The 13,298-nt window shown below is 42.2% G+C and overlaps 1 protein-coding gene across 1 annotated transcript in view; it reads right to left on the bottom strand.

Moving 5' to 3' along the window:
- LOC311486939 (voltage-dependent calcium channel subunit alpha-2/delta-2-like) overlaps nt 1–11,975 on the bottom strand; it is a gene marked incomplete at its 5' end in the record, with an annotated part of 30,737 nt that extends 18,762 nt beyond the window's left edge. Inside the window, 2 exons of the mRNA XM_084542964.1 lie at nt 5,120–5,201; nt 11,860–11,975. Of these exons, the coding sequence (XP_084399090.1) occupies nt 5,120–5,201; nt 11,860–11,975 (198 nt within the window). The remainder of the gene's footprint in view (nt 1–5,119; nt 5,202–11,859) is intronic.
- Nucleotides 11,976–13,298: the final 1,323 nt, after the last annotated feature.

The following is a 13,298-nucleotide window of genomic DNA, read 5'->3' as shown; positions in this document are numbered from 1 at the left end:
GCGCATCCATTAGTGCAGTTGACCGCTATGGGCTGTATCTGTGTGGTGTTATTTAGTGTTTTAAGATTCTAACATTTCAAATGATTTAATGAAACCGAAGAGACTGACGCGTTTGAGTCCCAACATCCCAACAACATGAAAATTTCTAAAGGCAAACAGAGACGAATAAAGTGAAGCTAATGAATGTTCATGATTAAATAATCAGAACACGAGGGAACAGTCAGTTTCTGTTATCCGTTTGTGTGTTCAGTCCAAATCTGAAAAGGCTCCTTTCATGCAAATGTATTCATGAGCCATGTGTGCTGAATCTGGAAGAATCAAGTTTCTGGAGTTTTGTTCCAAAAAGTCACCTAGTGCCATCTATTCATATTAAACTATTCACTTTTCACACAAGAAGAAAACAGTTTTTGAAAGCTTGAGACGGCACGCTTAAATGCTACATATACAGTGATCAGCCACAACATTATGACCACTGATCGGTTGAAGTGAATTACCATTGACCATCTTGTGACAGTTCATGGTTCTGCTGGGAAACATTTGGACCTGTGGATGTTACCAGACCAGACACCCCCACCCCATAGCAATGACACTCCTTGATGGCAGCAGCCATTCCCAGCAGGATGCAGCCTGACACAGGCACACACACAAAAAACGGTTTAGGAACAACTAAAAAAAACATGAAGAACAGCAGAAGGTGTTGACCTGGCCTCCAAATTCACCAGATCCCAAACTGATCAAGTATCTGTGGGATGATCCACAGAGGTCCCTCCCTTCAACCCATAGGACCCAAAGGCCCCCACTAACAACATTCTGTTACCAGACACCACAGGACACCCTCAGAAGGCCCATGTCCAGTCTCTGATGAGTCACAACTGTTTTGGAGGCACAAGGGAGACCTACACAATATTAGGAAGGTGGTCATAATGTTGTGGCTGATCGGTGGCTGTTACCATCTTGTTTTTTGTTGTTGTTGAACCAGAAGTGACCATATTTGGACAAGAAGGACTGATTGAGAACCTGAGAATGGTTTCGTCAGTCCCTCCAGAACAGACACGTCAAGTTGCCCATTTTGAACGTGAGTCTGTAAGAGATTTTTTGCTGGATCTTGGACTTTAAACCACTTTCACGCCGGCTTCACTTTTCAGACCAAGTGGCTGCGTCCATCTTTTCAAACTTCTTTTATTGTCCTAACAGTATAAATTAGTGTTCCATATACAGGATACACTGACAAACAACTTATGCACACCACATTGCAAGGAATGGAGACTACATAAATACTAATAAATATACAAAATTAAGTACAGTGTGTGTGTACTGTAAACTAAGTGCTGTAGCCATTCAGTCATTTTACTGCCGTTGGTATGAAGGACGTCAAGCATGCGTTTTATTTTTGTGTTCCAGCCAGGAACCCTGGAACGATGTTTGAGTGGCAGCAGTTCAAACTCCCCCGAGTGGTTTGTCGTGACCCTGTGCTACGGCATTAACCCTCCTCAGAACTCGTCTGTTGTCGGTAACCCCCGAGCTGGGCCTGGCTTGCCCCTGAAATATTACTGGCCTCTTTAACAGGACTCCTGTGAGAATCTGTTGTTTTTGGAGACAGTAAGATTGCCAAACCAATCGGAAAAAACAGACAAAAGACATCCAGTAAAACTACAATAAAGTAATTTCAGTAGAAATGTTAAGAGGTTATCTATCCAACCTGAATTTATGCTGCTGACAATGTGATACACTCCAGCTTGCTATTCTCCAGATGTCTAAAGCTTACTGCTAACTGAAAGAACCACATTCACCCAGAGGATTTTCATAATGTTCTTCTATCACAAAGTTTAAATTAGAGCGCGCATAGAAAATACATCACAGTTGACTTCAGAGGAACCTGGAACACGGCCGCGCTACAACCTCACAATGAATGTCTTATGATTTCTTACACCAGACCAACTTTGTGGGTCACCCGGAGACGCGTGGGAATTACACAGGAGGGAAAGCATAAAACTTGACGCTTAGATCAAGTAACATCTCAACTGCAGAAGCCAACTGAGCGTAAATGAAGCTTTTTAAATATTTTACAGGATAAAAAAATAAAAACTACTGGAAAATGCGGAGTACTTAAGAAATCTGCATGTATTATTCATCTGGGACATTACAAACACACTTTACACCGTAATTGTTGCTCTTGATGGTCCGACATTCAGGATTTACCGCTGATATTTCTACATTAAGTATCAGGTGCTTTAAGTTTCGTTTGGTAAAACTGAGACGATTCTGTTGTGTGCAAATAACTTTTATGATATGCACGATTTTATCTGCAATATACGCGAACATCTTTTCAGATTTTATTACACGCTGGAGATTTGTCAACGTCAGATGAGCACGGTTTTCACAGTAGGTCCCTGTTGTGCTCTGTCTTGCCGGTTTCGAGGTCACCGGACTCAGATGACTTCCCGAAACTTCAAGACATCCCTCAAGTAACGTGCTGACCAGATGCTTTATTGGCCCCCACTGTACAGATGGGAACATGCAGTAATGAACAGGATAGTTCAGCGAAGAACTGGGTCACTGTGGGTGGATGTGAAGTAGAGAAGCTAATAAACATTTGACATTCGTGGTTACCAGAGGATTAACTTCTTGGCGGTTAGATTTGCAAACTGAAAGAAATGTCTCGTCAATTATGTACAGGTGTGTTGCTAAGAGAACCAGTGCACACATCTGTTTGGTGAGATACTTCATTCAATATAATAACACATGCAACGTTGTTTTTAGAGCTAATTAACAAATGCCAGTATATGCCGACACACTGAAAAGAAGAATCTGGCATGTCACAGCATGCTAGCATCACTCCTAGAAGCATGTTGGCATAGCGACATTAGCATTTAGCTCACCAAGCTGCTAGTATGTATGTAGACTCTTAGCCTTGTTAATTCAATGAACTATACAGGGGGTCTTTGAGGGCTCTTTAGCAGCTCTACCATTGCAGATGATTGTTTCTTTGGGATAAGAAAAATGCAAAACTGAAGTGCATTAGGATCTAATCCAAAACGTACATGGCTGCAGCAAGTGGCAGAATCGTTACGGGTCCATCTGCATCACAGAGGCCGTCACTGTTATCTGAAAATGTAAAATAATGGCTCTTCATTGGTAAAGCAACTGAAAATTCATTTGAATTACACTTGTTTCCTCGACAAGAGAAAACCGCACAAAGGACAATTTCTTTGACAGCTCCAGAGTGTTTCAGAAGCATGGAGGGATTAATGAGGATTGAATGAACAAGCGAGTCTCACATCAAGGCATTACTGCAGGCTGACCATCTGCTCAGCTGCGACGCAAACAGAGAGGACACGTGCCGCAGCTCTCTGCTGAGGGAACGCCCCCACACATCTTCCCAGAGCAGGGCTCTCTTGCCCCCTGCAGATGATCTTTGGTCCTGTTTTTTGGCATTCACCTTATCAGGGACAACCTCGCCTAGTCACCTGTTACACCGAGGATTAGAAATAATCTCTAAAACATGCCGGGGCACACGGCATGTTGCGTTCCCAAAAACGGACACACGAGAAACCAGATCTCTGTGAATAATCACATGAAAAAGGCAGAATCAAACATTTACATACAGCTGGTTCATTAGACAAATCTAAAACCTCGATAGATTTGGTTGTTTATTGGTTATCTAGTGGTATTCAGTATCGTTCTTGTTTTTTTTAATAGCAGACTAATTTGCTATTAAGACTATTTTGATCGTTTTAGGCCTGCAACAAACAATTAATAGAAATTGTTTCCTGACTGATAAATCTCCTGGTTAGTTTCTTGATTAAATTCTCCAGTGTAATGAAGAAAATTTTAATTTCTCTCTGGATTTCAACCACAACACTGAAAATGTGCATTTAAACGACAACCACAGTGTTATTCTGCATTTTCCACAGTGTCAACAAATCTCATAAAAACATCCATTGATCTAGAATGAGTCACACTGTTACCTGCATGGCCAGACATTTTAGTTCCTGGTGATCATTAACTCACAGTCAATAAATCTGAGAGCTGCACTGCGCGAGTAATATTTGCTAAAAAAAACAAAAACAACTACTTTGGTGAATTGCATATCGCCTTTTTTTAAAAAAAATAATATTTTAATTACAATTTGGAACACGTTTCCTGACATTAACACGTCTGCAGATGGAATCAAACAGACTCAGAGCTGAGATTTATTGACGGCCGGGGAAACAGTGAAATACTGAGACAGAGAGAAACGCATTGATTTTTTTTTTCACCAGCTTTTTTCTTAGAAACAATGTCTTGTTGCAGAGAAACTCCAGAAACTAGTTTTTAGTTGGAAATTAATTTACAGCCTGTGCCAGCTCAGAAACAAGGCTCCTGCAGACAGTCAGAAATTAGATTACCTTAATGTATATGATGTAAAAAAGCACTAGACCTGGCTGTGTTATCACTTCCGATTAAGAATCCGATGACAGTTCAACTATTAACACATAATAACTGGCATTACATAATCAGCTCATGAAATTAGTCTTGATTAATGTTGTTATTATTAATCTTGTGGCTTCATGACGCATTATACTCGATACTCTAAATCTAGCCACTGTGGGCGTTTGTTCACTCTTCTTTTTTGCTTCGTAGGAGCCAATAAGTCAGTGTAGCTTCTATGTCTTCCAGGTCACGGAAGTCCAGAGGACTTCTTTTTTGAAAAGATCTCCTCTACTCGAGCAGCTTTGGATTCATAGGGAATAATACAGTCTGTGCAAGATCGATAATTACTGCAAACAGTACGCCGAGTGCCAGCAAAATTTGGCTCCTGCATCTAAGAAAGAGAGCATAGATTCTGAAAACTGCTGAATATAAAAGCTATTAGAGAGAGTTTTATGCCTGCCCCGGGAAAACAAAAACATTGTGTTATTTGTCGTTCATGGCTCTGCAAGGACGCCTGGAAAATCGTAAAGAGGAAAGAAACAAAGCGGTTTCTAGGAGGCAGGCTGTAATTGTTTTCCCGTTTTATGCAGCTATTTAGCTTCAGCTCCTGAATGGATTCACGGCTGTCCTGACCCGTGTGTTCAGCGCCAACCTTGTTGAGTGTATGCGGCTATACGATGAGTAAGACGGCGGAGCACGCACTCACCCCTTTCAGCTGCTGAGCTCCAGTGATTTGCTGAAAGACTCTGTCAAACTCCTGCTCGATACGTCTGGCCCAGTGCATTATCCTGTGGATAAACATCAGAGGATGACTGTCACGCAGCACAAAACAGATGAAAAAGACACTCTGTGTGTGTGTGTGTGTGTGTGTGTGTATTTCACACAATTAACCAGTGACAAAAATAGCTGTTAACTGTGGAGGGCTTGTTGGAACACGTACTAACCCACGTTCAATTTATTTTGACTGAAAATCTTTTTTTTTTCATATACTGTATGTTGACTGAGTGCACCACCGAACAACGGAGCCGATCAAGTCTGACCTTCTTGAATGCTGCACGACCTTTAAATGAAGTGGCACTTGGTGGTGGGAGGGGTGATCAAACGTATACGTACAACAAATGGCACCTAACCCATCCATGATGTAGCTTTACAAGGCATTATTCACACAGTACAGTGCTGCTATAAATAAAATGCATGACGAACACTAGAAAATGAGTGATTTACTACGAGGATAGTGAAACAGAGCGGCCGTGTTGTATCAATATCGGCGGTAATATCGACAGCAATGAACGGCCGCTGCGGTCAGTGAGGGAGAAATGCCAGCACTGTTCAAGAGACAGAGTAAAAAGTTTGGGTTCTTGGCTTTTTAGTGAATGTGAACAAAACATCTAATGGCGTCACAGTTTTTACCAGTCCCTCTTTTAAAGATCAAACCTGAGATAAACTGTCACCCACCATTCAACCGAGCCTCTCTCTCTCTCTCTTTCTCTCTCATTGTTCAGATTTGTTCAGATGTCCCGATTTTGTAACACAAGATAACCCTCATCCCATCACCAGGGTACGTTTTTTAACTGAGAGCGCAGAAGACATTACACTGCCTCCACGGGGTGTTAATGAAGGGTGCCCCTTTTGAGTGAACGGTGCAGTGGCTCTAAGGTGGAAATGTAGCAGCTATTTTTGTAAACACCAGCAGTCAAAAGGCGAAGGGCTGCAACGGCACTGCTAATGGCTTACATTATGTGAAATGGGTGACGTTTGTTTTAGATGTGATGCGCTGAGGCAAGTTGGGAGGTTATTAAGACAGTTGTGAGGGAGTTTAATGGCTTAAATGGACGGACATGAAACACTCCACATTAGTCCATAAGACTGGCAACTGTTACTGTTAAAAAGCTGGCAGTAAGAGAAGAATTTTAATTTCAACTTTCATGGTGCGTTTCAGCAAGACGCCGAAATAAATCCTACAGGGGACAGGAAACATGCATATTTGGCTGCTGGTAGTGAGAACTATAGAAGAATAGCTTAAAGAATAATGTCAAAATGTTCTTTTTCTGGCCACTGGAGAAAGAGAAATATTTCTGGATGACGTTGAACACAAGATCCTTTTGGAAATGGATGAAAATTAAATTATAATGTCTTTCACTTTTGTGTTCTAGGTGAATTTTTTGCCTACTTTCCGATGATGGATAATTTTGAATTTGCCACCACTCTGATTTGACTAGATTCTTCTCAAGGTTAAAAGGTACATGGGTGGTTTTGATATCTCATCTTAAATAAATCCATGTAGAAGAAAAAAATACTGAGAGGTCTATTGTTCTACTAAACAACAGATGTGCATGATCGTCTCTGTGGAATATTTTTTTGGATTGTGTTTCTGAATCAAATATACGCCATCGCACTTCCTTTACTCATCTGGTCATTTGACTCTAATCAGCCTTATAAATAAAGTGCAGCCTGTGTGCTCTGTTTGTCTTCTTCAGAAATGCGTTATAAATAATACATGCCGTAGCAAAATCGCATCCCGAGCTGCAATTTCAAAGCGGCACACACAATCCTACACAGCCTATCAGAATAAAACTGGCATCCTGCAGCAAGAAGAATTTGTAGCTCGGAGAGAGGTGCAGTTTCTATACTGGCATATGTCTCCCTTTGTTCACTGCCTTACTTCCCTCCCGAACAGAACAGGTGATCCTGCAGCGCAGTGCAGCCGGACTGGATTAACGAAAGGTTTATTTGAGCTTCCTACCTAAATCACTTCAACCCTAGAAATAAATCTTAACGCCCAGAAAATCACCCTGGATCCTGTAAGTGCCCGGTGAGTCGATTCATTATCAGTCAGACAGCTCCCCCGGCAGAGTTACGAGACAGAATCAGAGATTAAAGCCTCGTCGGGCTTGTTTCTGCTGTCAGACGAGCCACAAGTCTCTCACTCAACTGTCCACGTCCACAGAAAGACGCAGCTCTTTTGATTCCGGCAGAACGGAAAGGGATGAAACGCTTTTAGACCTGGTGATGAATAGCCTGGTCTGTGTACAGCAGCATACTTCTCACTCTCCTCTTTTTTTTTTTAAGTAGTGTGCTTCTGGGTTTCTGGAACATGCAGAGATAGAGGACCAGAGTGGAAATGAAGATGTACTGCAAGCAATTTGTTTTTTTTAACTGCAACATTACGACCATCCCTGTAAATCCCATTTAAGATTAAATACATCCTATTTTTATCCTATTTTTTTTCTGATAAACCTATCTCACAGTATATTGCGGCACCTATTGGTCTTAATTCTCCATTAGGTTTTTATAGGTCAGTGTGTTATTGGGAAAGCTGCCGCTCTTAAAGCAACCCAGACTGGCTGATCAAGTGGCATCAAATCTGATTTCATTTATACAAGTATTATACGACATGAATAAGAGACCTACGCAAAATAAAAAAACAACAGCAATTTAAAAAAGCTGCATGGCTTTATGCATTCACTCATCCCAATCAACCACTATAATCCATGAGGATGACTGTGTAGCTGTTTATTTTTAAAGGCTCCTATAGACCATGTGGTAACAACGATCTTGCAGGCTCGTTATACACAAAATCCTGTTTGCAATCTCTGTCAGACTGTGCAGCATCAGTGTTAGATGCTATTGATGCTTCATTAACTTACGTCCTCCGTCTGCACTCCATATGGTTTAAAATTGCTACAGAAAAAAAAATAAAAATACACTTGAATGTTGACCTTCACTCACTGAAAGAAATTAATCCGTAATGCATGTGTGGCTTCCTCACCCTTTTTAAATGCGAAACCTCAAAAACCAAACCAGTGAGTGTTGACAAGTCAGTTTCAAATAGGATTTCATTCATGATTTGTTGGTTTGTAGATCTGGTGTACAGATCACTGCACAGGGGCCCTCGGTGGATCCTTCATCAAACTCACTGCTTCCTGATCCCACAAGCACTGAATTCTACATTTATTCAAGCTTTGCCATCAAAACTTCAATGTCATCTTTAATCTTTAAAATACAAATGAATCATATAGGCCAAAAGGGTTCACATTAATCTGTGGTCCTCCATCACCTTAAGTTAAATTCAATGCTCTCTCAGCCTTGAAGTCAACAAGCTTGTTGAATAAGAAAATAGGCTTTACGTGGCAGGAATCAGGTTTCTTAAATGACTGTAGCCCACTGAACTGCAGAGCAGCTTCAATTCAGTGAGTGAGTGCAGATGAAGAACAATCTGAAGTTTTTTTTTTATTTATTTTTTTTTTTACTGTGCGCTCCATTTCCTTTACTCTCGAGCCCAGTGGGACCTCAGAAATCTACAGCTGTGCTGCGATGAAGAGGCTGACACTTGCGCCTCTACTGTGTTACCTGCTATACTCACAAACTCTGTGAGGATGTGACCCATATTCACTTATAACAGAGAGAGAGAGAGGGAGAGAGAGAGAGAGAGAGAGAGAGAGAGAGAGAGAGAGAGAGAGGGTGGAGTGGCAGATCCATAGGAGGAACCTCTCTCTCTCCCTCTACCTCTATCTATCCATCTATCCATCCATCTAGGTAGGGACAAAACAGGTGGGAGTGAATCTATCCATTCTGTTGGGCTGACATTTAGGAAGTAAAAATTGCCACTGCAGTCAGCATGTGCTGCTCCTCACTGTTTTATATCATATATATAGTAGTATAAGTACAATTTAAAAACACAGATCAGCCATAGCATTATGACCACCTTCCTAATATTGTGTAGGTCTCCCTTGTGCCTCCAAAACAGTTGTGACTCATCAGAGAATGGACATGGGCCTTCTGAGGGTGTCCTGTGGTGTCTGACAACAGGATGTTGTTAGTGGGGGGTCTTTGGGTCCTGTGGGTTGAGGGGAGGGGCCTCTGTGGATCATCCCACAGATAATCGATCAGTTTGGGATCTAGTGAATTTAGAGGCCAGGTCAACACCTTGTGCTGTTCTTCACGTTTTTTTGAGTTGTTCCTAAAGCATTTATGTGTCCATCAAGGAGTGTCATTGCTATGAAGTGGGGGTGCCTGGTCTAGTCTAAGTGGGTGCTACATGTCTAAGTAACATCCACACGAATGAATGCCAGGTCCAAAAATTTACCAGCACAAGACGCTCAATGCCCTTAATTTCTACCAACAGTGGTCATAATGTTATGCCTGATTGGTGTATATATAAAATATTCCAAAATTGTACGGACTATATGGATAATATGACTATACAATTAATCCAGCCGGTCAAACTTCTCCCTTGAGCCTTGTGTCTTCCCAATTCAAATAGATCTTATTTTGACAGAAATGATTTAGACACGATATTAGTTTGAACATTAAACCCGTATTTTCTTTTGTGTGGCTTGGCAAACTAATTCTAAAAGTTTACCAAACACAAAGACACACAAGACACAGAGCTCTACAGCGCTGGCAGTGACCTTCAGCTCTGTCAGACGTGGGATTTGACTGATGAGGGGAGCGCCACCTGTTACAAATCCATATCTGTTGCATTTTGTACTCCACTTTCTGCAGAGGTGAAGAACAGTGTGCTCTGAAGAAATATTAAAATTAAATAACAGCAAATGAGCCTTAGCAGCAAAGCCCACCCAACTACAGTAAAGTGGCAAAAGTAAAGGCTACACCTTTTGCAAAACAGCCCCATTCAAAGTGTCATGTACAGTACATATGCAATATTTCCCTCTAAAATGTATTGGAACCTATGAAATAAAAATAAAAGGTAGTATTATTATTTGAGAACAGCACAAGTACCTGGAATTGGTACCTAAGCAGTGTACTTGAGTAAATGTTCCACGTCCGCTACTGTTGTTTTGCTAGAATAAATGCCGCTAAGGTGAAAATTGACAGTCATTCTAGGAGCAGATGTTTGATCTATTATTCGATTGTTGTTTGATGAAGGTCATGGGCTCGGTTCCCAGTTTGAGACTGGATTAATAAAACAAGAATCTCACAGGTTAATTGGTAATGAAATAATAAAAAAAGGAAAGCAGCAGGAAAACTCAGCAGCCTCCAGTGTCAAAGATGTCACACTTCCTGGATTTGATCTATCTATTCATCTATCCTCCTATTCATCTATTCATCTACCCATCTATCGAGGCAGGGACAAAAAGGGTGGGAGTGAGAAGGATGAGTCGAGAGAACGAGAAGGGGGATAAATCCTCACTGCTGCAGTATTAATTCTTAATTGGAAAGAGATTCTGTTCTTCAGCGTGGCGATTCTGCTTCATTTAGCGTACATGAAGGGACCCAGGGCACGAGGCTATGTAGCTGTTTCAGAGCACTCAGCAGAAAATTCAGCAGAAAGGAGGAGGAGGAGGAGAAGGAGGAGGAGGAGGAGAAAGCAGCGGCTATACCCTACTTGAAATAACCCAATTCATCATGAAACACACACATACGCCGCGCTCCCGCACCACCCTGATTTACAGACCCCTTCTCTAATTGGTAAATACACCACAGATCTCCAGTCGCGATTGGCCAGAAATGCTTCAGCGTGTGCCCCGAAGATGAGCGGACCATCTGGCCTGTTCCTCCCTCCAGAGCAGCCCGGTTGCAGAGCCTGGAGGTGGGCCCGGATAACTGAAGTTAAGTGCCAGCTGTACTTAACAGCAACGGGTTAAAGGTTAAGGATGGAGGACTAAGCGCGAGGTTGATTAAAGAAACAAGAAAATGCTCATTCTGGTGTGTCTTCAAGCGGTAACGCCACACATTTCCTCCTTTTTTGCCACATACTGTACCACCACCCCGGGATGAGGTGCTTCTAATGCAGCAGTGTTGCTCTACTTGCTGTAGGAAAGGCGAGTGTTTCACAAAATTGTTTTTGCAAAGGCAGTGTGGAAAAATCTGGAGCACAAAAACAGCAGGGGGGGGCAGTTTCATACTGCACAGACTTAATGCTGCATGAAAATGCTCCAACTATCTTAACTAATTAAGTTAAGATCACCTACAGTATAACTCCACTTGCATTTAAAGCATCTCACCATCCGAGCCCATCTCTCACTGCACGGGAAAGACATGAACCTGAATCTGAGATGAGGCAATCAGCCAGGAGATCTACGGCTATCTGTGTGCAGGGAACCAAATCAAGGCTATAACTCATCATATGGTTATGAGGAGGATACAACACTGGTCAGATCCTCTTAATTCTAAATGGTATAAAGCCTGACTTGGTAAATAAACACCCATGAGGTCTGGATTGGTGGAAACACTGATATCACAGCGTGATATACGCCTGCAAATGATCTGTTATGTATGCCCAGTCATAGTGTGGACTACACCTTACAGAGGACTGCTCCTTAAATGCATTTACACTGATGCCATCGCCAACACTGTGCAATTATATAACAGCAGTAAATAAAAACGGGGTGCCTGAAGTATCTCTTGACAGCAGAGCTGAGTGGTCAAGCCCAAAGTTGTCTCCCATCGGAGCCCGCCTGTGTTTTCAGTCACGTTACTTACGTGTATTGCTGTGGGAATGTGAGACCCTCCGCTCCAGGCCACGATCCGCTGAAAATCAGGATAATCTGGAGAGATAACAAGCAGGCGATGCTGCGAGACCTTTCGCCTATCGCCATTTTCCATTAAAAAAAAAAAAAAAAAAAAAAGAAAAGAGAGAAAATAAAAATAAATAAACAAATCTCGGTTTCGGTGGGTGAATGAAGCGCTCCGGACCGTCTCCGGGGCATACAGCGAGCAAGTGTGAACGTCCGGCTCAGTTTCCAGACGACTTCATATCGGTTTCTGCTGTCAAGTGGACGCGGAGGAGGAGGAGGAGGAGGAGGAGGAGGCAGGCATTGGCCGTGGAGGCATCGCGGACGGTGGGAGATGCACTAATGCAGCTGCCAAGACACTGCAGAGTCTCCCCTCCTGCTCTCTCTCTCTCTCCCCCACACACACACTCACACTCACATATATATATATATATATATACACGTACACACCACCACTAACACTGCCACAATCACACAGGCCGGCGCGTTCACGACAGCTCTCTCTCTCTCTCTCTCCTCAGCAGCCCGTGGATCCAGGCGCGTTCACGCTCACCAGGCAACAGAGGAGCAGAAGAAGAATCTGGTTTGGCTTTATTTATCTCCTGCAGCCACGTGGGATTTGTCATTGCCATAAATTTAGTTTTTTTTTTTTTGTTTTTTTATATACATCACTAATCGAGGAGATTGCAGGGATCTAACCTTCTGTAGAGTAGGGATGTGGAGCACCTATTAAATGTCCCTAAAAGCAACAAAACAAAACCATATTTACCACCAGCATGCAAACCTGAATAAAGAAGAATGTATTTTTTATTTTTTTTTTGTAAATTACGTTAAAATATGTCCATTAAAAGGTTTTTAATAGTACGCATTTAAAAGATTTTTCTCTTAATTTGGTTGCAGGGTGTGGTTGTGTTTGCTTTCATCTCTGCGTAGTGAGGGATGGATGTGTTTCTCCTCCCTCCTTCCCAGGTAGCTGCGAGACAGAGCTGAGCTCTTATCAGAGATGTACCACACCTGAGTGGGCGAGGGTTAAAGAGGCTATAAATCAGGTCTACAAGATCTTCTCGCTTGCCCTCTTTCAACCAGCTCACTGACTTATTGAGTATATCTGTGTTTGTCTCTCTCTCTCTCTTTTTTTGCCCCAATAAGCTGCGACAAAGACACAAGCTATAGATATACCAATCAGATATAACATTATGACCACCTTCCTAATATTGTGTAGGTCTCCCTTGTGTCTCCAAAACAGTTGTGACTCATCACATGACATGGGCCTTCTGAGGGTGTCCTGTGGTGTCTGGAAACACACTGTTGTTAGCGGGGGCCTTTGGGTCCTATGGGTTGAAGGGAGGGACCTCTGTGTATCATCCCACAGATACTTGATCAGTTTGGGATCTAGTGAATTTGGAG

This window comes from Chelon labrosus, assembly GCF_963514085.1.
Source record: "Chelon labrosus genome assembly, chromosome: 4".
In the NCBI taxonomy this organism is placed as follows: Eukaryota; Metazoa; Chordata; class Actinopteri; order Mugiliformes; family Mugilidae; genus Chelon; species Chelon labrosus.
Note: the sequence above shows the minus strand (reverse complement) of the source record. Positions and strands in the feature narration are given on the sequence as shown.